At 42.9% G+C, this 21,855-nt stretch overlaps 1 protein-coding gene across 4 annotated transcripts in view; it reads right to left on the bottom strand.

Annotated features, from left to right (window-relative positions):
* Nucleotides 1-21,855, bottom strand: part of RABGAP1 (RAB GTPase activating protein 1) — a 176,038-nt gene that overhangs the window by 109,193 nt on the left and 44,990 nt on the right. For all 4 annotated transcript variants that reach the window (XM_058672897.1, XM_058672899.1, XM_058672900.1 and 1 more), the window contains exons 3-8: nt 11,768-12,002; nt 10,688-10,892; nt 6,740-6,914; nt 6,150-6,304; nt 935-1,045; nt 242-308 (exon numbers count right to left, since the gene is read on the bottom strand). In XM_058672897.1, coding sequence (XP_058528880.1) covers nt 242-308; nt 935-1,045; nt 6,150-6,304; nt 6,740-6,914; nt 10,688-10,892; nt 11,768-12,002 — 948 coding nt within the window. The remainder of the gene's footprint in view (nt 1-241; nt 309-934; nt 1,046-6,149; nt 6,305-6,739; nt 6,915-10,687; nt 10,893-11,767; nt 12,003-21,855) is intronic.

Below are 21,855 nucleotides of genomic sequence, written 5' to 3' on the forward strand. Positions count from 1 at the left end.
ACCTACTCAATGTGGAAACAAGAATTATTACATCACCACAGAGTCAAGCATCCAAGGTTGAGATACTTGATCAAAGCAGCATTGTAAATATCAAGTCAGGAATAAGGAAATTTCACCTTAGTAAATGGTTTCACAGCTTCCAACTACACCTTCGTAAGTATGTTTTAATCTTAGCTGAGATAAAATGAAACACCCTTCACTGTAGCAGTAGTATACAACCTCCAGTAAAAGGAAAACTTACCAAATCTAACAAGTGCATGTCACTATTTCGCACATCTTTTCCTGGGCTAAGGAGAAGACCAAAACACCTGCAAAATAAAAACTGACATAAATTTTTTTGGGGAAAAAAAAAAAGATAACACACAGAAAAATGGCACATTAGGTCATATTAAAAAATAAGTCTTACTGATAGAAAACGAACACTTACTAAAATTATCAAGGAGTTAATTTTGGCCAAAATTATAATCCTTATTTTTTCTATGAAATAAGCAAAATTCTGTTTACATTTCACGACATAACCGAACTAGCCTATTCCACTTAACAAAAAGCAACATTTACATTTAAGCTAAATAAAAGGTAATGCTTGGGCCTGGCGGCATGGCCTAGCAGCTAAAGTCCTCGCCTTGAAAGCCCCGGGATCCCATATGGGCGCCGGTTCTAATCCTGGCAGCTCCACTTCCCATCCAGCTCCCTGCTTGTGGCCTGGGAAAGTAGTCGAAGACGGCCCAAAGCTTTGGGACAATGCACCCGTGTGGGAGACCCGGAAGAGGTTCCTGGTCCCGGCATCGGATTGGCGCATACCGGCCCGTTGCAGCTCACTTGGGGAGTGAATCATCGGATGGAAGATCATCTTCTCTGTCTCTCCTCCTCTCTGTATATCAGGCTTTCCAATAACAATAAAATCTTTAAAAAAAAAAAAAAAGGTAATGCTTACCTTTCAATGGCAAGTTCTTTATTGGTTGTTTGTTGCACATAGATGACAATCTTCTTATCAATTCCTTGGCGCAGTTTAAAACATTGTCTGTCCTTGTCCTTGGGAACAGCGCTGTAGACCAACATGATTCATTAACTTTGTAAAACATTTGCTTGTCACACACTAAGGCCATTTTTAAAAAAACAAAGACCACAAATCTGACTCTTTCCTTTGCCTGGTTTTCAAATGTTAGAGAAAAAAAAAAGATACTTTCTTAAAATGGTATCATTATCACTGTGGGTAATCCATCACATACATTGTAAAAGATATGGCCAATGATAAACTACACCCTAACAGGTACCGCTTAAGCAGTGGTAGGTAATCTGATTACCAACTGAAATATTACAAGAAATATTAGTGACACTCTCCTACACACCATTCTCTCTAGTTCCTTCCTTCTTAAAGGCTGAGCACATGTCTGTGGCAATACACAAATCACAATTGTACTGGGCTCTTCTGTGTGTCAGTTTTACTGGGATCTCAAGTATACACAGCTTTTTTACATAATGGTAGTGACACCATTAGTGGAGACTAGATGGTCACACAAAGGCCAGAATAAAAAAACGGTGTGAAAAAATACTGTTAGTTTGAAGCACAATGGCACTAACAGAACAAAAAACTTGTGGGTAATTTATAATAGACTGAAAATCAAAGAAGCTTTTCAAAGGAGTCTGTGAGTAATCATCAGGTTAAAACAAAACATATATACACCAACTGTTAAATATTTGTGGTGTCTTACAATTTTCGCCCTATAAGAGATGAATGGGTCTCAATTTAAACTGGCAACAGATGCATAGTTCCATGTGTTCTGCATGTGTTGAAGTATAATGATGTATATGTAATGATGTTTCCTCTCACCTCTCTGCAACTTAAATGGGTTTACAAAACTCTCTGCAGCCCCAAATCTGAAGGGACGCATTAACAGAAAGCAGGGTGTAATCACTGAGAATCATCTCACATAATATGAGTCCAGATCATATTATGGTACTAGAATTACATAACAGAATGACTCCAAGCACAGAATTGAACACGTAATTTCTATTGTAAACTAAGAAACAGGTCCACGCTAAATTTTTCTGGGTTTATCTACCTCTAAAAGCAGCATATTAATTATACTGTATCATGAAATTATCTGGGGGATAACTTAAGATAAAAATGCTTGATTCAAGCACTGCAACATGGCAGTTAAGCTGTCACCTGCAACATGCAAACTGCATACAAATGTTGGTTAGAGTCCCAGCTGCTTCACTTCTGTGATAAGGTACTTGAAAGGCAGTGGCAGATGACAAGCACCTGAGCCTGGCCACCCGAGTGGGAGACCCACACACACTTCATAGGCTCCTGGCCACCCGAGTGGGAGACCTACACGCACTTCGTAGGCTCCTGGCCACCCGAGCGGGAGACCCACATGCACTTTGCAGGCTCCTGACCACCCGAGTGGGAGACCCACACGCACTTCATAGGCTCCTGGCCACCCGAGCGGGAGACCCACACGCACTTTGCAGGCTCCTGTCCACCCGAGTGGGAGACCCACACGCACTTCATAGGCTCCTGGCCACCCGAGCGGGAGACCCACACGCACTTTGCAGGCTCCTGTCCACCCGAGCGGGAGACCCACACGCACTTTGCAGGCTCCTGTCCACCCGAGCGGGAGACCCACACGCACTTTGCAGGCTCCTGTCCACCCGAGCGGGAGACCCACACGCACTTTGCAGGCTCCTGGCTCCAGACTGACTCAACTCAGCCTGCAGCCTGCTGAAGCTTTTGGTGAGTTAACCAGAGGACGGACAATCTCTATCATTACCTTCCAAACAAGCAAAATAAATCTTAAAAAGAAAAAAGAAGTGCTTCTGGAAGGCATAGATACAGCATCTTCCTAAGACCTAAATTTAAAAATAGGTTTTTAATTATAATTCTGTAAAAATTATACTTTTCAGGAACATGAAGGGCTAAAGTCTTCCCACTGCTATTAATGGTATAATAAAACTACATTCAATCTTTTAATGTGGTTAATTACATTATGTTTGTACATAGATCTCTTGACTAGTGAGTATGTCATACAAATCTAACATTATACTTAACAGAGAAGAGACAAGAGGAGGGGGAAAAACGGAAGGGCAGGAGAGACCAAGGAGAAAAAGAGACATGAAGGGAGATATTCTACCTGCTGGATCTGCTGGTTCACTCCTTCAAGGCCTCAAGTTCTAGAGTTGGTCTGCGCAGAAGCCAAAAGCCCAAAACGCCGCTCAGGTCTCCCACTTATCCCAGGCACTCTGGCCTCTTCTGTTGGTTTCCTAGCCACATTAGTAAGAAGCTGGGATGGAAACCTGAACAGCCAGGACCCGATGTGCCATGCCGCTAACGGCTGCTAGCATCTAAGGCGACAACTGAACCATCTATACCACAACACTAGTCCTGACCACTATGCTTTTTTTTAAATTGCAAATTCAGAGATACAAAAAGGAGGAGAAACATAGAGGAAGATCTTCTGTCCAATGATTCACTCCCCAAGTGATTGCAACAGCCGGAACTGAGTCAATCTGAAGCCAGGAGTCAAAAGCTCTTCCAGGTCTCCTACGCAGGTACAGGGTCCCAAGGCTTTGGCCCGTCCTTAACTGCTTTCCCAGGCAACAAGCAGAGAGCTGGATGCGAAGCAGGGTAGCCAGGATTAGAACTGGCGCTTATATGGGATCCCGGCATGTTCAAGGTGAGGACTTTATAGCCACTAGACCACAGCGCTGGGCCTGAACACTTTGTTTTTTAAAAAGGAAAAAAATACTACAACAAGAAGTATGGGTTAAAAAACTACTTTCCACAGAAGGAACATATACCATAGGAAAAAAATAATTGTTTTGAGAACTAGATCTAACAAGAAGGCTTAGAGCCTGCATACTTCAGTTCTCACATCGAAGCTGAAGTGGCACGGAAACTAAATTGGCCACCAGAGGGCGAAACAATTCCAAAGTCTTAAGACAGCAAACACCAGTTTTTCCAACAAATTGAACTAGTTACTGTCCACTTTAAGACAAAAGTGGACATCATTTATGTTTTGACATAGTTTCATTTTACTTGTTCTATGAGGCGGTCATAGAGGAAAGAGTTCTATACCTAATCTAATGGTTATGATCCCAAGAAACTGGCTGCACGAAGACCAAAAAATCAGGCATTTTGCCAACCATAATTTTTAAAGTAAAAAAAAAGATGATTTTAGAGTCCAGTCACCTTATTGTGTAATGAATTTACTGATAGGATATGTAAACAAACTTGGGAAAAAGTCAAAGTGCTAACACTAATAATAAATCTACATTTTGATTTTTATTTCAGAACTCTTCTCACTACTCAAAAAATTATTTTACATAAAAACAAAACCTAGGGCCCAGTGGCGTGGCCTAGCGGCTTAAGTCCTCGCCTTGAACGCCCCAGGATCCCATATGGGCACCGGTTCTAATCCTGGCAGCTCCGCTTCCCATCCAGCTCCCTGCTTGTGGCCTGGGAGGGCAGTTGAGGACGGCACAATGCATTGGGACACTGCACCCATGTGGGAGACCCGGAAGAGGTTCCTGGTTCCCGGCATTGGATCGGCGCACCGACCGTTGTGGCTCACTTGGGGAGTGAATCATCGGACGGAAAATCTTCCTCTCTGTCTTTCCTCCTCTCTGTATATCTGACTTTGTAATAAAATAAATAAATCTTTAAAAAAAAAAAAAAAAAAAACTAGATATTTGTAGCTCTGGCTACAGAACGCTACCCAGCAGACACAAGCCTTATTTCTTCTCTTCCAGAGTGTTCAAATTAGCTAAAATGGTAAAATGATTTAAAAAGTCTTATGACCCATAGATTAAAACAAGGTGAACAACCATACATAACAGAAGAGCAAAACACAGTAACAAATCTAGCCCATGTAAATTCAGTTTCATTTCTTCCTTTTAAAAAATTATTTTGGGCCCGGCGCTGTGGCCTAGCAGCTAAAGTCCTCGCCTTGAATGTACCATATGATCCCATATGGGCGCCGGTTCTAATCCCGGCAGCTCCACTTCCCATCCAGCTCCCTGCTTGTGGCCTGGGAAAGCAGTTAAGGACGGCCCAAAGCCTTGGGACCCTGCACCCGAGTGGGAGACCTGGAAGAGGTTCCAGGTTCCCGGCTTCGGATCAGCGCAGCACCGGCCGTTGCGATTCACTTGGGGAGTGAATCATCGGATGGAAGATCTTTCTCTCTGTCTCTCGTCCTCTCTGTATATCCGGCTTGCCAATGGACATGAATAAATCTTTTAAAAAAAAAATTCTTATTTTTATTTCATTGGAAAGGTAAGGAAAGAGATACCCAGAAGATCTTCCATTCACTTGTTTACTTTCCAAATGTCCAGAACAGCTGGGCTAGGCCGTCCCACAGACAGGGATGGGAAATTTAACCAACGTTTCTCCATCGAAAGACCAGGGATCCAAGTACTTGAGACCATCACCTGCCGTCTCCCCGTGTAAACTTCAGCAGAAAGCTGTTTCAAGAAATGAAGGTGGGGGGCCAGTGGTATACTGCAGTGGGTAACAGTGCTGCCTACAATGCCAGCATCCTCTATGGGCACCAGTTTGCGCACTGGTTGCTCCATTTCCAGTTTGCCTCCCTGCTAATGGTCTGGGAAAAGGACAGAGGATGGCCCAAGCATTTGGGCACAATAACTACATGGGAGATTCAGATGAAACTCTTGGTTTTGGTGTGGCCCAATGCTGATTGTAGTGGTCATCTAGGGAGTCACACCACTGACGGATCATCTCTCTCTAACTCAGACTTTCAAAGTGAATAAATATTTTTTAAAAAAAGAAATGGAGGCAGACTTTGAATGCAGACACTTGAGCACAGGATAGCAAAGTTACTAAAGTAAATAATGACGTAACTGTTATACTAAATGCCCATGTCAGGCCATACTTTTTATCAACTATCAGCTAGATACTAAGTTTGACCCAAAAAAGGTAAATATGTCCCCTACATAATTTTATTTACTGCTCTTAAAGTCTTTTCAATTTTGCCTCTGTAAACTTGCTCACTTTACGTCCATTATCACATACATTAAAAAATTACCGGGCAGTCAATAAGTCTAGCTGTTAAAATACTGGTTATGGCCTCAGATAGTATTGCATGCTAATATACACTTAAGCAAATGAGTAAAATCAGATGTCTTACCTAAAATAACCTTTACCATCATCTTCTTTGATCTCTAAAGACACAGAGAAGGTAAAGATGTCGCTCTCAGGAGTCTGCGGCGCAGCAGCGGAAAGGGGAGTCTGCTTAGCCGAACGGCGGAAGGCAGTAGCAAAACTGTAAAGTATGCGGCTGACCTACAACCAGACACGTCAGTGTGGCATAAGACATAAAACACTGTATTACGGGGGAAAGCGTATCTATTTTTTGGGTGTAATCAGCTTTTCTTTTCACATTTGTTTGGGAAAATTCTCTTACTAGGCCTTTGCAATAAAAAACACTAAAATAAGAGAAGGAGTTTTAGAAAAAGAAATGATTATACATATAGGAAATCCAACTGAAAAATAATTTAATAAATGGCTAGAAACAATCTGGACATCTTTTTTACAACAAAAATAGTCCTAACAAGCTTACATAAAAATAAGAGAATGGCCTGCAAATGTGTCACTGTTGGAACCATGATGTCTATACAACCGAGAAGCGGCCAACTGGTTCACAGCACTCTTTCACCGGCTGCCACAGTGAGGGGTTTGCTGCACATGCACTTTATGAGCTGGCTCTCAGAGACTTACAGCTTCTTGTATTTCACACCGGAAGACATGTATTCTGAAGAGTTCTGCATTATAATGACTTTCTGTGAAAGCAAAACAGTCACTCTCAGGAGTTCCATCATGCCCGCGGACGCAGAAGAGGATCTTGTAGATGGGGTAGTTGGCTATTTCAGTGTTTGTCTGAGGATCTAAGAGTCTGTCCAAAAAATAGGATACAAAGAAATTACAGGAATTATAAGCAACTTACAATATATTCATATTAGCATTTGAAGACTCTGGCCACTGTTGCTATGGTCATCATATTCATCTTAAGCCTTAATCAACTCATGTGTTATTAAGTTACATATTACATAACTCAAAAACTGTACAAGCTCACAGTCCAGGGAGCAGAAAGGTAGAAATAATATCAACAAGTACATATGTCTGATACAGTATACACCTAACTAATGCCAGGGTCAACTGTACTACTCTTAGGTGTCTAAAGCAGTGCTTCTGATTAATTCCCAAAAAAATGGTCTACTCTGTTTTATGATTTTAAAAAACTATAGACAGGGGCAGCACTGTAGCACAAGGCTTCAATCTGCCACCAGTGACACCAGCATTTCAAACAGGTGTTGATTTGTACCCAGCTCCCTGCTAATGGCCTGGGGAAGTCAACAGAAGATGGCCATATGACACATGGATGAAGGTTCTGGCTCCTGACTTCAGCCTGGTCCACTGCTGGCCATCGTAGTCAAAAGCGAGTGAACCAGAACATAAAAAAGCTCTCTCTAAAATTCTAACTTCCAAAATATATAAATAAATCTTTTTCAAAAACTGATATACTATGTCAGACATTTTTGTGATTCATGGCAAATAAGGTGGGAGAGATTATACAAACTGCAAACTCTCAAAAACGCAGAAAAGATCATGAGTCAAAAAGCTATCTTTCACTTACTGAAAATCAAAACACAGTATTCACTCAAAACCTATTAACTGAAGAAATACTCATACAGCACCCAGAACATTTCAAACTCTAAGGCCTCTAAGGACACAATGTGGAGGTTTCTGTAAGGAAGCTAGGTCACTTTTTTTTATTTTCAGTTTATTCTTTTTTTATATTTAGAAGGCAGAGAGGGAGACAGAGAGAGAAAGGCATCTTCCTTTTACTGGTTCACTCCCCAAACATTTTTCAACAGTTAGGGATTGGTCAGACCAAAGCCAAGAGCCGGGCACTCCACCAAGGTCTCCCACAAGGGTGGCAGGGACCCAGGCCCTCGAGTCCTGATTTCATTCCTCCAGGTTGTACTAGGGATGCCAGATCAAAAGAAGAGATGGAACTTGGTGCAATGCACTCCAACATGGCACGTGATTTTCTCAAGAGAGGTGAACCTGTGCTGCCATGACATGGACCCAAGAGGCTTTGCAACTCTAACACTACATGGGCAGAGCTGCTTTGGGGAAAGCCAAAAGAGCCCTGTGTGCAAAGGGAGTCTCTAGAAAGAGAATCTTCCATGAGGGCACACTTCTGGAAAATTTGAAAATGTGAGGTCTGTCAGACTAGTTCTTTAGTACATCACAGAACAACTGGTATGTTTCTAGTATAACAAAGTTCAACTTCAGGGAATATTCACTTAAAAACAGTAATAAATGGGCACTAAACAAATTTCACTGAGTTTCCTCCCCCTAAAAAGCTTCTCATAAATATAACATTGGAATGTGTTAAGTCTTTAAGAGGTAGGTTTTAATAATAACCATTATACAATTACTGTAAAAATCCAAATGTTTTAAGAAGATAATGAGAAACACTCTTACACTGTTGCCACTGGATATTTTCAGATCGGCTATTTGGCATTTACATCAAAAGCAATAAAAATATGACTACTTCTAAGTCTACTTCTAAGAATTCATTCTAAGGAAAATTTGAAAAAGTGTATAAAGATTGAGGTCACAATACCTAGTTATATGGTGTTGCTGCCATTTTCAGAGTGAACCAGAAGATAGAAGGTTTTTCTCTCTTTGTGTGTGTAACTCTGCCTTTCAAATAATCTTCATACAAATAATCATATATTCTTAAATACCTACTTATAAAGTAACTATATCCTATGTACTAATATTAGCTATTATAAGCAGTATTTCTCTTACCCAAAAAATGTTTCAAACCCTAACAATGTCTGACATACGAAACTGGCTAATTATGTGTCACCCATTCTTATGTTTTCATAATGTACTTTTAATTTGTAAAGAGGTTCAACAATATACAGCTGAATGAAAAAAGCATGTTGCAAGATTCAGAAATGTTAATTGTAATAGCTGCATATCTATATCCACATAATAAACATAGCTACACAGTCATAGTCAATGCACATATCAATATACAAACAGGGTCTTAATACACAAAGAAGTAAACTATTTTTATCAACTGGAGAGCAAAAGGAAGGGTTTTTCTTGTTTTTCTTTCTGTTTCATGCTTTGCTTGTTTGGATTCTCTAAATATCTGGAAACAAGCATGTACTTTTTAATTAAAAGCATTTATTTATTTACTTATTTAAAGGTAGGATGACAGAGAGGAGGGGGGAAAGAGGTAGAGGGAAGAGGGAAAGAGGTTCATTCCCAAAACTGTCCAACAGCCGGATCAGGGTGAGGATGAAGCCGGATGCAGGACTCCACCGTGGTTTCCCACACAGGTGGCAGGTCAGCCGTGGTGTCTCCCCAGGTGCAACAGCAGGAAGCTAGGATATGAAGTGGAGCAGCCCAGACTGAAATCAACGCTCTGAAATTGGATAATGGGACCGCAAACAACGGCTTAACCCACTGTGCCATAAGCTGGCCTGATCATGTATTTACACAGATGTCTGTGTAAACTAGCCAATTCTTGAGCTAGTTTACACAGACACCTTACTGGCTACTTATGCTATCTGTTCTAGCTAGCATTAAAAATAGCCACTTCCAGAGCCTTTTCTAAACTTCCGTTTCTTCATCTTAAAACTCAAGAAGCTACCGCAGCACTAGTCACCACAGGCAAGAAATACAAACAATCCATGCGCCCGTCAGTGGGTGACTGGCAGATCCAAGTGCCCGTCAGTGGGTGACTGGCAGATCCAAGTGCCCGTCAGTGGGTGACTGGCAGGGTACACAGGGCGATACCCCAGGCCATCAAACGCATGACATCCTGTGCGCAACACAAGTGCAACTGGAGGACATTATGTCATGATGAAGTAAGTACAAAAAGATAGGAACCACACAATCCCATATGTGGAATCTGCAAAAACTGTTCTCACAGAAAGTAAAAGTAAACTGGTGCTCACTAGCAATGGGAAGACCAGCAATCAGGGAGGAACAAGGCAAGACTGATTAATGGGCAGTAAGTTCTGCACAAGAAAGTGACTATAAATAACAATAATGCAATATGCATTTCTATAATAATATAAAAACAAGAAAATATTTTAAATATTTTCATCATAAAAAAATGTTAAATGTTTGATTACAGATATATTTGTCCTAACCAGACATTATACCATGTATGGAAACAGTGTCTGCTACCTCATAAAATGTACAATTTTCATGTGTCAAAATTTTTAAATTTTTTTTTAAATTAAGAGGTTATGTTGGAATAGTTAATCTGTGTCAACAGGTTTTATAATTTCAAAACTTAGCATACAACCTTATTTTGATATAATATTAAGCAGTATCATTATAATCAGGAGAATATGGAAAACATAAACTAATAGTAGGCATATCCTCAGGTTAAATATTTCAATTACCCCTAAAACGTTTATACTTCTAATGTGCTAAATGTGACTGGGATGAGGTGAGAGCCAAAAAAGTATTACAAACCAGTTACCAGTTTTCCCAATGTCACAATCCTTGGAGGACATGTAAGTGCCAAACAAATTAAACATTACATGAATAAAGAAGCAAGGCTCTTATTCACTGCTGCTTCTTCCTGACCAGGTCAACTGTACAGGGATGTCCGGGAGCCGGCCTCACCTCACAGTCCCTTCGGACACACTGGGCACGGACAGGGTGACGCCCAGGGAAATCTGACCCTGGCTCCGCAGGATGGACATCATCCTCAAGGCCTCCACTTCACTCCGGGGGGCGTTCACAGAAGCACAGCCTAAGTAAGTCAGTTTACTGAAAACCACGCTGTCCTCCTCAGCCACAGGAGTGAAAGGACTCGACACTTCAGAATCTGAAAGATACAACAAGCACACCATTAAATTCACTTTGGTATTTTACCTATACCAGTAGCAATTAAATATTGACAGGTAAAAATTGACATTCTAAAAGTAAAGCCAGAGGAAAGTATCCCTCAGAAGACACAGGAAACTTCACACGAAACATCTGCTGGTAACACCACCGTTCTTGGGAGGAGCTCACCAGTCCGCCCCAAAGCCCCATAGGGACCTGAGAGTTTGATCTGATTCACCTTTTTGGGCTCTTCTAATTGGCTTTACTTTCTAATTTATACTTAGGCCAAGTATATAGTATTCTGAAACAACTGCTGATTTTCAGTGTTGTAAGCATTTCAAAATCCATCATCTTGGTGATTTTATCACGTTCTCTTCATCGCCCTTTGTCTTTCCCCAAAGCCATCTGCAGGATTTACGCCTCACTTTTCCAGATGAGCCTCCTACCTGTCCTTTCTCTCCTTTCTTACTAGGACTCTGTGTCCCTTGTTCTCATCCCCCTTTCTCTACTTGGCAAATACTTTACAGACTCAGAGAGGCCGGGAGCAAGCACGTTTGAACATTACCACCCCTCTCCCCATTTCTCCACCATCAAACTCAAATGTCCTCTTGCAGACCAATTTTTCAGCATTTTGAGAAAATACTGCTAGTGCCATTAACTACTACTTATTTTCCTTTGGTTTAACTGGGATGTATGTAGAGGGAAATCAGAATGATACACGCATGAATTCCTTTCATACATTCCCAGGTCTAGAATCTGGGGATTCTAGATGCCCACAGAAAACGGGTTTGCTTGTTCTTAAACCAAGGGTAGGGCAGACACTCAAATATTAAAAACAATAACCTTCAGTAACGCAAGCAATGCAGCAATCCTAACCTCCTTGTCCAGGTCTCACGGGCAGGCTCATTTCTGGCTTCTGGAGCCCAGCTAACGGCACAGGGTTAATGGTGGATGAAGCTGAAAGCTGACTAGGAAGAGGCCCATCTCCTTCACCGTCCAACTGGGGCCTTTCCAGAAGTTCTTTGTCGCCCAGCTGGTCGTCCACTGGAGGATCCATCAGCACGTCTGCTAGCTCTTTCTGCAGCTGCTGCTCACTTCCATTGCCTATAATCTAAAGGGCACAACACACGGGGTCAGCAGACTAAAAAACGGAGGTCAGACCTCAAACACTTCACATTCTAAAATATCGCCACATTCTAACAGATCCTCTCAGTGTTTTTTGAAAATCAAAATTTGCAACAAAAATAAGGCTATTAGCTGCTCTCATAAACTATATGTACAATGTGAATTTGCACTGAAAAATCAGAAATAGGGGCTGGTGCTGTGGCACTGTGTGCTAGGCTTCCACCTATGATGTCAGCACCCCATGTAGGAGACAGTTTGTGTCCTGGCTGCTCCAATCCAGCTCCCAGCTTATGGCCTGGGAAAGTAGAAGAGAATGGCTGAAGTCCTTGGGCCACTGCAGCCATATGGGAGACCCAGAAGCAGCTCTTGGCTCCTACCTTCAGATTGGCTCAGCTTCAATCATTGCAGCCATTTGGGATGTGCCTTAGTGGACAAAAAGATCTCTGCCTCTCTTCTCTATAAATATGCCAAGAAAGACAGACAGAAAGACAGACAGAAAGACAGACAGAAAGACAGACAGAAAGAAAGACAGAAAGACAGAAAGACAGAAAGACAGAAAGAAAGACAGAAAGAAAGACAGACAGAAAGAAAGACAGACAGAAAGAAAGACAGAAAGACAGAAAGACAGAAAGACAGAAAGAAAGAAAGACAGAAAGAAAGAAAGACAGAAAGAAAGAAAGACAGAAAGAAAGACAGAAAGAAAGAAAGACAGAAAGACAGAAAGAAAGACAGAAAGAAAGACAGAAAGAAAGACAGAAAGACAGAAAGACAGAAAGAAAGAAAGAAAGAAAGAAAGAAAGAAAGAAAGACAGAAAGACAGAAAGACAGAAAGACTTAAACTAGAAATACACGTGGGGCCCAGCGGCATGGCCTAGCGGCTAAAGTCCTCGCCTTGAGTGTACCATATGATCCTATATGGGCGCCGGTTCTAATCCCAGCAGCTCCACTTCCCATCCAGCTTCCCTGCTTGTGGCCTGGGAAAGCAGTTGAGGACAGCCCAAAGCTTTGGGACACTGCACCCGTGTGAGAGACCTGGAATAAGTTCCTGGCTCCTGGCTTTGGATCGGCGCAGTATGGACCGTTGCGGCTCACTTGGGGAGTGAATCATTGGATGGAAGATCTTCCTCTCTGTCTCTCCTCCTCTCTGTATATCTGACTTTGTAATAAAAATAAATAAATCTTTTTTAAAAAAAGAAATACATGTGACATTTTGCTGATGTTACTCAAGTTTTCCACAGTGTTCTAAACAATAATTAAAATATATGCAACTTTATTTGATGAAAAACTACGTTTTTAAACCAAACAGCATTAGTGACTTCTTTTACCTACAGGGTAAAAGAAAAACACACTGTTTTTCAAAGTTATCAACAGAAAGAAACATCTTCAGCACAGTCGTGAGACACTTGATTAAGCTGGGCAGTAGTTGGGAACAAAAGCACTGTATTCAATAACAAAAGGCATTATTGCAGAATCAGAAATGTCTTATTACCTATGAACCAGGAAGTAAACCAGTACAAAACCGAGTGATTGAGGACGACTAGAAAAATTAACACAAGATATAATTTAGAAAGAGGGAGGCATGAGAAACAATGGTGCTCGCAAGGGGGAGATGACTGAAGACTGACACCTGACTGGTCAAAGGCTGGAGCTATGGGATTATTTTAACAGAAGCACTGCAGGCTACCAAGAAACCCAACCGAAATAGCTTCTATTTTTTTCACCTTTTGTAACTATAAAATGTGAAGACTTCTAGGATGTTAACTATGGCTATTTTTTTTTTACAGATTAATTTATTTTATTTCAAAGGCAAAGTTAAAAAAAAAAAAAGAAAACAGAAAGAAACAGAGATCTTCCATTCTCTGGTTCAATCCCCACAACAATGGCCACAGCAGCAGGGGCTAGGCCAGGAATGAACTGGTGGAAACCAGTTAACCAGGAACTGTATCTGGGCCTTCCACGCGAGCGGCAAGGCCTAAAGGATTTGGGCCATTTTCTGCTGCTTTCCCAGGATCAGAGTGCAGCAGCTGGGACTGTAGGTGTCTCAGGTGGCAGTTTAACCCAATGAAACAAAATGCTGGTCCCTAAGGAACAACAGTCTTCTTTTCCCCCTGCTAATTTTCCAAAGGAAATTCCAACACTTCAAGTACTCTTGCCTTAAAAACACAGATTTCGGGGTACAGCTAAAGTCCCAGCCTTGTGGCTCTGGGATCCCATATGGGCGCCAGTTCTAACCCCAGCTGCTCCACTTCCCATCCAGTTCCCTCTGTGGCCTGGGACAGCAGTGGAGGATGGCCCAAAGCCTTGGGACCCTGCACCCATGTGGGAGATCAGAAAGAAGCTCCTGGCTCCTGGTTTTCAATCAGCTCAGCTCTGGCAATTACTGCCATTTGAAAAGAGAACCTGCGGACAGATCTTTCTCTCTGTCTCTCCTCTCTGTAAATCTGACTTTCCCATAAAAATAAATCTTAAAAAAAAAAAACAGGCTTATTGGCTTCAACCAACAAGTTTTTTTGTTAAACTCAATTATATTCTCATCGTATATCTAAAGTTATTGCTAATGGCACTACAAATGGGTGTTGTTATTTTACTTTTAAAAAAAATCTTCTTGGCAATTTTTAAGATCTTGCATCCGCTGATTCATTCCCTAAATGGCTGAAAAGGCTTGAGCTAAGCCAATGTAGCACCTACATTTTAACACATTTGCCTTCCACAGAAATATACCTATTCCTGAAAGAAAATCTTATCCTGTCATTGTATTTATCTTTCTTCCCCTGTTTACAAACCAGTTGAAATTTTTTTAATTTATTTGAAATGCAGAGTAACATAGAGGAGGGGGGGGGGGAGAGAGAGAGAGAGAGAGAAAGAGAGAGAGAGAGAAAAGAAAGCTCTTCCATCTGCTAGCTCACTCTTCAAATGGCTGCCAACAACCAGGCTGGGCCAGGCTGCAGCTGGAACCCCAGAGCTTGCAGAATCACCCACAGGGACACAGGAAGCCAGACATTTGGACCATCTTTCACTGTTTTTCCCCAGGCTATGGACAGGAATTTGGATCAGAGTGGAGCAGTTAGGACATGAATTTGCACCGACGGGGCATGTCAGCAGGCAGCTTTACCTGGTATGCCATAATGCTGGTTCCTCAAAAAAAAGTTTTTTTAGTTCAATCCATTAAGCTCAAAAATATTCAGCAATGATTTTAAAGATTTTTAATCTCTGATATTGACTCGAATTACTTGGAGAGTCTGGTGAAGACTGTTAGGCACTTGCTGAGTTTTTGATTTAGTAAATCTGACATAAGCTTGATAAGATTAATTTAAAAATTCCAAGGAGACCACATTGCTATTTAATATGGTAACTATATACCAAGAAATATTCTTAAACTAATGTGTTTTAACAATGAGTATGCACCAGAACTGACAGTATAAATACTGAGCATGTTAAAGTTTAAGTGCCTGAGGCAAAGAGAGATACTCAGATCATCCATCCGCTGGTTCCTCCGTTGATGGCTGCCAACAGCCAGTGACCTGGCTTATGCCACATCCAAGAGCAGGAACTGCAGCATGGTCTCCCTGAGGATGGCAGAACCACAGGAATGGTTCCATCATTCACTGCTTTGCCAGGTGCACTAGCAGGAAAGGGGATTTAAAGCAGCTGGGACCTACACTGGGCATACCAATGTAAAATGCCAGCATGGCAAGCAGTAGCTTAAGCCACTGGGCCACAACACCAACCTCAGGGTATGCATTTTTAAAAAATCCTCAAAGATTATTCTGATATCAGCTAGAATTAAGAACTAGTGCCTCTACTCAAACTCTCAAACTAAAATGCCAAACATACAATTCTTGCAGCGTTCACATTTATCGAAATCATCCCTGGGACTTTTTGAAAATGCAAATTTCAATCAAGAAAAATCTAAAAAGCACCACATAAGATTTTTACATGAAGTTAAGTTTGAGAACAAATGGACTAGTATCCATTTATTCTCTATTATGAGTAAAGGACTGTCCGCTAAACTTTCCGCTCCACCAGAGAGGAAACAGTGAGTGGTTCTCAACCTTCCCTATGGCTACAGTTTACTATATAACATAATTTCAGCCACTGAGATGTAAACAGAAGTTGACTGGGCTGGCTTTTAGAAAAATGCTGCTTTTCCTGATACAGAAACCATCATGGAGCTGACACAGCGACAAAGCAAGCTAACCCTCTGCCTGCGGCGTCAGCATCCCATATGAGCGCTGGTTCATGTCCTGGGTGCTCTACTTTCAATCCAGCTCCCTGCTAACGTCCTAGGAAATCAATGGAGGATGGTTCAAGGTCTCTGGCCATTGCCCAAATGGAGGCCTGGAAGAAGCTCCTGCTTCCCAGCTTTGGAGTAGCCCAGCGTGGCTGTTGCAGCCATTTGGAGAAAGAACCAGCTGATGGAAGAGCTCCATGTTGGTCTCTCCCCCTCCTTCAAGTAAACTAAATATAAAACAAAAAGAAGACACAAGCACGGACATCCTCCTCATCTTCTTGTCTTTCAACAAGAGAACATGGTGAACAGGCTGTGACAATGTGTGACGTGCTAACAAAAAGTCAGTGACAACAAAACAACCGATTAGAAAACAAAAAGGAAATGGAACCTTTAATTCCATATTACCAGGAGTTATGAATCTTTTTTCTCTAAAGGGCCAGAAAACACACATTTTAGGCCAGCAATGCCTTTGTAGCATGGAACCAGCTACAAATAATGCATAGGGTTCGGGCCTTGGGATTGGGGGCAAGTGCCGCTCCTCACAGTGTGGCAGCTGTGGGGGGTGCGCCCGCCGGGTCAGACCCAATGCTGGGGCTCACGCCAAAGACACTGCCGCAAGGCAGTGAACGAGTCCTCGGCCTCACCCAGGGACCCAAGAGAGCTCTATCCTCAGGGTAAGTGCGCCATGAGGGAACTTGGGAACTGGCTTAAAATTCCTAGTTCCACCCAGCTGCTAATATCTTGAGGCTGGGTGAGTTTGGGAGGGATTCGGGCCTTGGGTTTGGGGGCAAGTGCCACTCCTCACAGTGTGGCTGCTGTGGGGGGTGCCCCTGCCGGGTTGGACCCAATGCTGGGGGCTCACGCCAAAGACACTGCCGCAAGGCAGTGAACGAGTCCTCGGCCTCACCCAGGGCTGCCAGTGCACCATGTGGTGCCAGGCTTTGCCTGCTGGCCGCCCGGCGGCCTGCTCTGGGTTTTTTTAAGATACGTTTGCTGCCTGGGGACACCCATGACTAAGTCCAATTTCAGTGTAGGTGAATAGTGAATCTTGCGTGATTCCCAGTGAGAGGGTCATGGAAGTTTTAGGCATGCGTGGGGATTGAGACCTGGTGGTTTGGAGGGAAGTACCCAGGAGACAATTATGATTAGTCAGATACACCAACCCATTTCAGAATACAAAAATGGCCTGTTTGCCTAGAACATCACTGATCGTCACACACCAGCCCACACCAATGCTATGGATGGGGGCCTCTTTGGCAGTGATGGGTACCATTACCCAACTGTTTGCTGGAGTGGTGGAGTGGTCACATTTGGCAGGGTCAAGACTGTATCCAGCACGCGAGAGAACTTGGTCTGGGGGTAGACTCTATGGGGTTGTGTGGGCCCAACCCTGTGGAAATACAAGTTCCCCTAGTTGGACACCCTAACAGGGTTGAGGTTCCCACCAAGGGGCGCGTGTGCTATCTAGGAAACAGTTGCAGTCACCCAAGGCACTAGTGTGGGCTGGGATTGGATGCACCAGGCCAGTTCAGACCCCAACACCATCTGGTGTCATGGAGAACCAGGGTAGATGTGGGACTGACTAGGCTGGGTCTCAACCCCCTACTGAGCCATGTGTGAGCTGTATGTGGGTATGGACGAGCCATGGCTGGGCTGAAACATCCAACAACAAGAACCAGAATGGGGTGAAAGCCAGCCGGGAAAAGCCACTGTTCCTGCTGGGGCAGGAGGTGAACTGAGTAGGGTTGGCTCAAGGACCCCCTGGTATGTGCAAAATCTGGCATGGGGAGGGGTTCTGATGGAGGAGCCTGGGCAACTCCTCTGGCAGGACGCAGTCCCTGCATGTAAGCGCAAGAAGCATGATAGGAAACAGCCCAGAATAGGCCATGGAAAGTTTCCCACTGGCACACATTCGGCATGGGTCAGGGGCAGACCAGGCTGAATCAGTTAATGTCATCCACTGGCAAATCTGAACACCAGATCAGAGTGTGGCTTGAGCCGGGTTTGGTTGCGACAAAACCAGTACACATTATGGACTGCCAGGGTGAGGTTGCCTGTACTGGATTTGACTGCAGCACCCAACCAGCACACGTGAGATCCAGGAAGGGAGGGACAGAGCTGGCAGGGGGAATAAGGGGCTGGTCCCCTCGCCAGACAGCTACTCCCACCGGAGAACGTGGGCTGGGATGGGGACAGACCAGACTAAGCAAGGCTGCAACACCTGTGTGCCACATGTGGACTAGATCAGGGAAAAACCAGGCTGGGCTGATTATTCCTGCTGGTGCAAGCATAAATTAGAGTGGGTAAGGGATGTTTGGGCTTGGCCGCAGCATCAGCTGGCAGAAGCTGGCACTGGGGACTAATTCTGTCAAGTCAAACCACAGAACCACCTAAAGAGTGCATAAACCAGGACTGAGAGAGACCTGGGAGGGAAAAAGTGGGTTTCCCCTTCCTGGGTCACTAGTCCCGTGGGAGGGCATGAAAACTAGGATGGGGGCTGGGATGGCTAGACAGAGAGGCACTTAACAACATCCGTGAGGGCTGGATGGCTGAGTTGGTTAGATGGAACTAAGCTTTAATACCCATTGACAAGTACAAGAGCCAAATGGGATGGGGGATAGACTGGTCTTCTGCTACACATACTGGCAAACCAGGGTAGGGGGTAGGCCTGATAGGGGTTATTGTGGGTCGCCCGACTAGGCTGCAGCTCCCACTGGTTGATGTAAGGGCCGAGTATGTGCTGGGCAGAACCAGACTGGACTGCAACACCCATTGGTTCTAGTGCAACTCGGGACTGAAAACAGAACCAACCCAGCAATTGCAACCACCAGTTGATCGGGGTGATGGACTGTGCCGGGCCCTGTGCTTGCTAGAACATACAAGAATCTGGTCTGGGAATACCTCAAGGTTTCTTTGGAGATCTCCCCAATCAAACTGCTGGACTCAGAACTCTAACCAAGAAAAGACAGAAGACAGAACAGGTCAATCATTCATCTCAGCTATATGTTGGCAGCGAAATATGGGGCAAACGGAGACTTTATGATGGACCATATCAATCAGTGGATGACCTCATTGAACGAAACTGGCAGGGATTCATAACTGGAGAACTATTAAAACCACTTGAGGGCTCGGCAGCGTGGCCTAGTGGCTAAGGTCCTCGCCCTGATCCCATAGGGCTGCTGGTTCTAATCCCGGCAGCTCTACTTTCTATCTCTCCTCCTCTCAGTATATCTGACTTTGTAATGAAAATAAAATAAATCTTAAAAAAAAAAAAAAACACTTGAGCAAATATCTCAGAGCATGTCTCACATCTGGGACTTGGGGTGGGCAGGAAACCAGGTGGGGCTTATCCCTCAATATCCCCCTTTATCTCAGATACATGATGGACATAATAGTATTACCCACTTCCCTATACCCCCTGAACCTTTTTTTTAAACCACAATTAACTATGTAAAGATTGTCAACAACAATACAATAAAATTTTAAAAAATTCAAAAAAACAAACAAAAAGAATAAAAGGAAAATGTATCTGAAAAAATAATGCATAAACAAGCAAGTGCGACTGTGTTCCAACTAAACTTTACGTTGAAAACTGGGCCTGGAGCCTCCAGTTTATTGACTCCCAATATATATAAAGAGCTTAAACTAGCAACTGCTTATCTTCAGAGTTCTTATTATAGCAGAAAAATAAACTCACTATTAATAGGCTTTCACTGGGGCCAATGGCATCCCTAATGAATACCACAGTCATCTCTAAAACACATGTAGTTCTATGTAATCACAACAGCAAGGAACAGTGAGAGGCAGACACATGGATCAACGTTAACAGAGTCCAGGAGATGTACACATTTATGGCCAACACTTCAAGACCCGAGAAGCTGACTCAATGAATAAAATAATAAAATTCAACCGAAGGTGCAGGAACAATGAACCTGACAACCACAAACAAGAACTTCAACCAATACCTCACAATGTACACAAGAACTAACTCAAAATGGATTATAGATCGAAATTATGCTAAAACTTACAGAAGAAAACTTGCAAAAAATGTTCGTAATCTTTGAACAGAAAAATTTCTTAGAACATCAAAAGTATGAACAGAAAGTAAAAATGTGGGGCCAGCATTGTGTTGTCATGGGTTAGACTATCGCCTGCAACTCTAGCATCCCAAACTGGTGCTACGTTAGAATCCTGGCTGTTCCACTTCCCATCAAGCTAACGCACCTGGGAAAGCAGTGGAGGGCAGCCCTGGTGATCCAAGCCTCCACCACCCACCCACACAGGAGCCCTGGATGGAATCCCAGGCTCCTGCCTTTCTGTCTCCAGCCTGGTTCAATCTGGGGAGTGAACCAGCAGACGGAATCTCTCTCTTTCCCTTCTCCCTTCAACTCAACTTTTGGAATAAATAAAATGAATCTAAATTTAGAAAATGCATTGTATTAAAATTGTCAATGACTCAAACTACACCATTAAGAGAATGAAGTTATAAAATTGAAGAACATATCTGCAAATCACATATCTAATTAAACATTTATTTGCAGAATATATACAAAACTCAATAGAAGAAAACAAACAACCAAATTTAAAAACAAGTAAAATGGGACCCAGTATTTTGCTGCAGCAAAAATTCCCAAAAAGAAGAAAACAACTCCAAGGGTTAGCAAAGATGTGTTAATAACCAGAGAACTCTGATACTACTGGCGGGAACGCAAAGTCAAGTTAGCTATTTTTTTAAAAGATATATTTATTTTTATTACAAAGTCAGATATATATATATATAGAGAGAGAGGAGGAGAGACAGAGAGGAAGATCTTCCATCCGATGATTTACTCCCCAAGTGAGTGCAACGGCCGGTGCTGTGCTGATCCAGAGGCAGAAGCCCAGATCCTCTTCTGGGTCTCCCATGCAGGTACAGGGTCCCAAGGATTTGGGCCGTCCTCGACTGCTTCCCCAGGCCACAAGCAGGGAGCTGGATGGGAACTGGAGCTGCCGTGATTAGAACTGGCACCCATATGGGATCCCAGCGTGTTCAGGGTGAGGACTTTAGCTGCTAGGCCATATCGCGCTGGGCCCATGTTAGCTATTTTTGATAGTGTTGAATAAAGTTAAGCATAAACATTCGTATTTATTATTCACGTACAGGTATTTATCAGGAACTACATATGTGTATACAAAAGCATGTTTTCAAATGTTTATAGTAGTAATATACATAAAAGCCCAAAAGTGCATAGAAATTGCTATATATCTGTAAAATTGCATACTAACCAACAATAAAGAGTAATGAACTAATAACATACACAATAATATGGAGGCATGTCAAAAACGTTCTTCTACATAAGGAGTCAGACATACAAGACTACACATTGCATAATTGCATTTGTCTAATCTTCCAGGTGATAACATTAATGGCAGAAATCACATCACTGGTCACCAGGGACTAGAGGGGCAGGGCGGACAGAGGATGAACAAGCAGTGGATTGATGACAATATCCTCGGCCTGACTGTGCTGCTGGCAATGAGTTTACATTTGTTACAACTCACAGCACTGCACACCTAGGAGGGCTACATACATTCCAACTCAAACTTTGAATTAAAATAAGTCAAAAAT

Source organism: Ochotona princeps, chromosome 14, assembly GCF_030435755.1.
Source record: "Ochotona princeps isolate mOchPri1 chromosome 14, mOchPri1.hap1, whole genome shotgun sequence".
NCBI lineage: Eukaryota > Metazoa > Chordata > Mammalia > Lagomorpha > Ochotonidae > Ochotona > Ochotona princeps.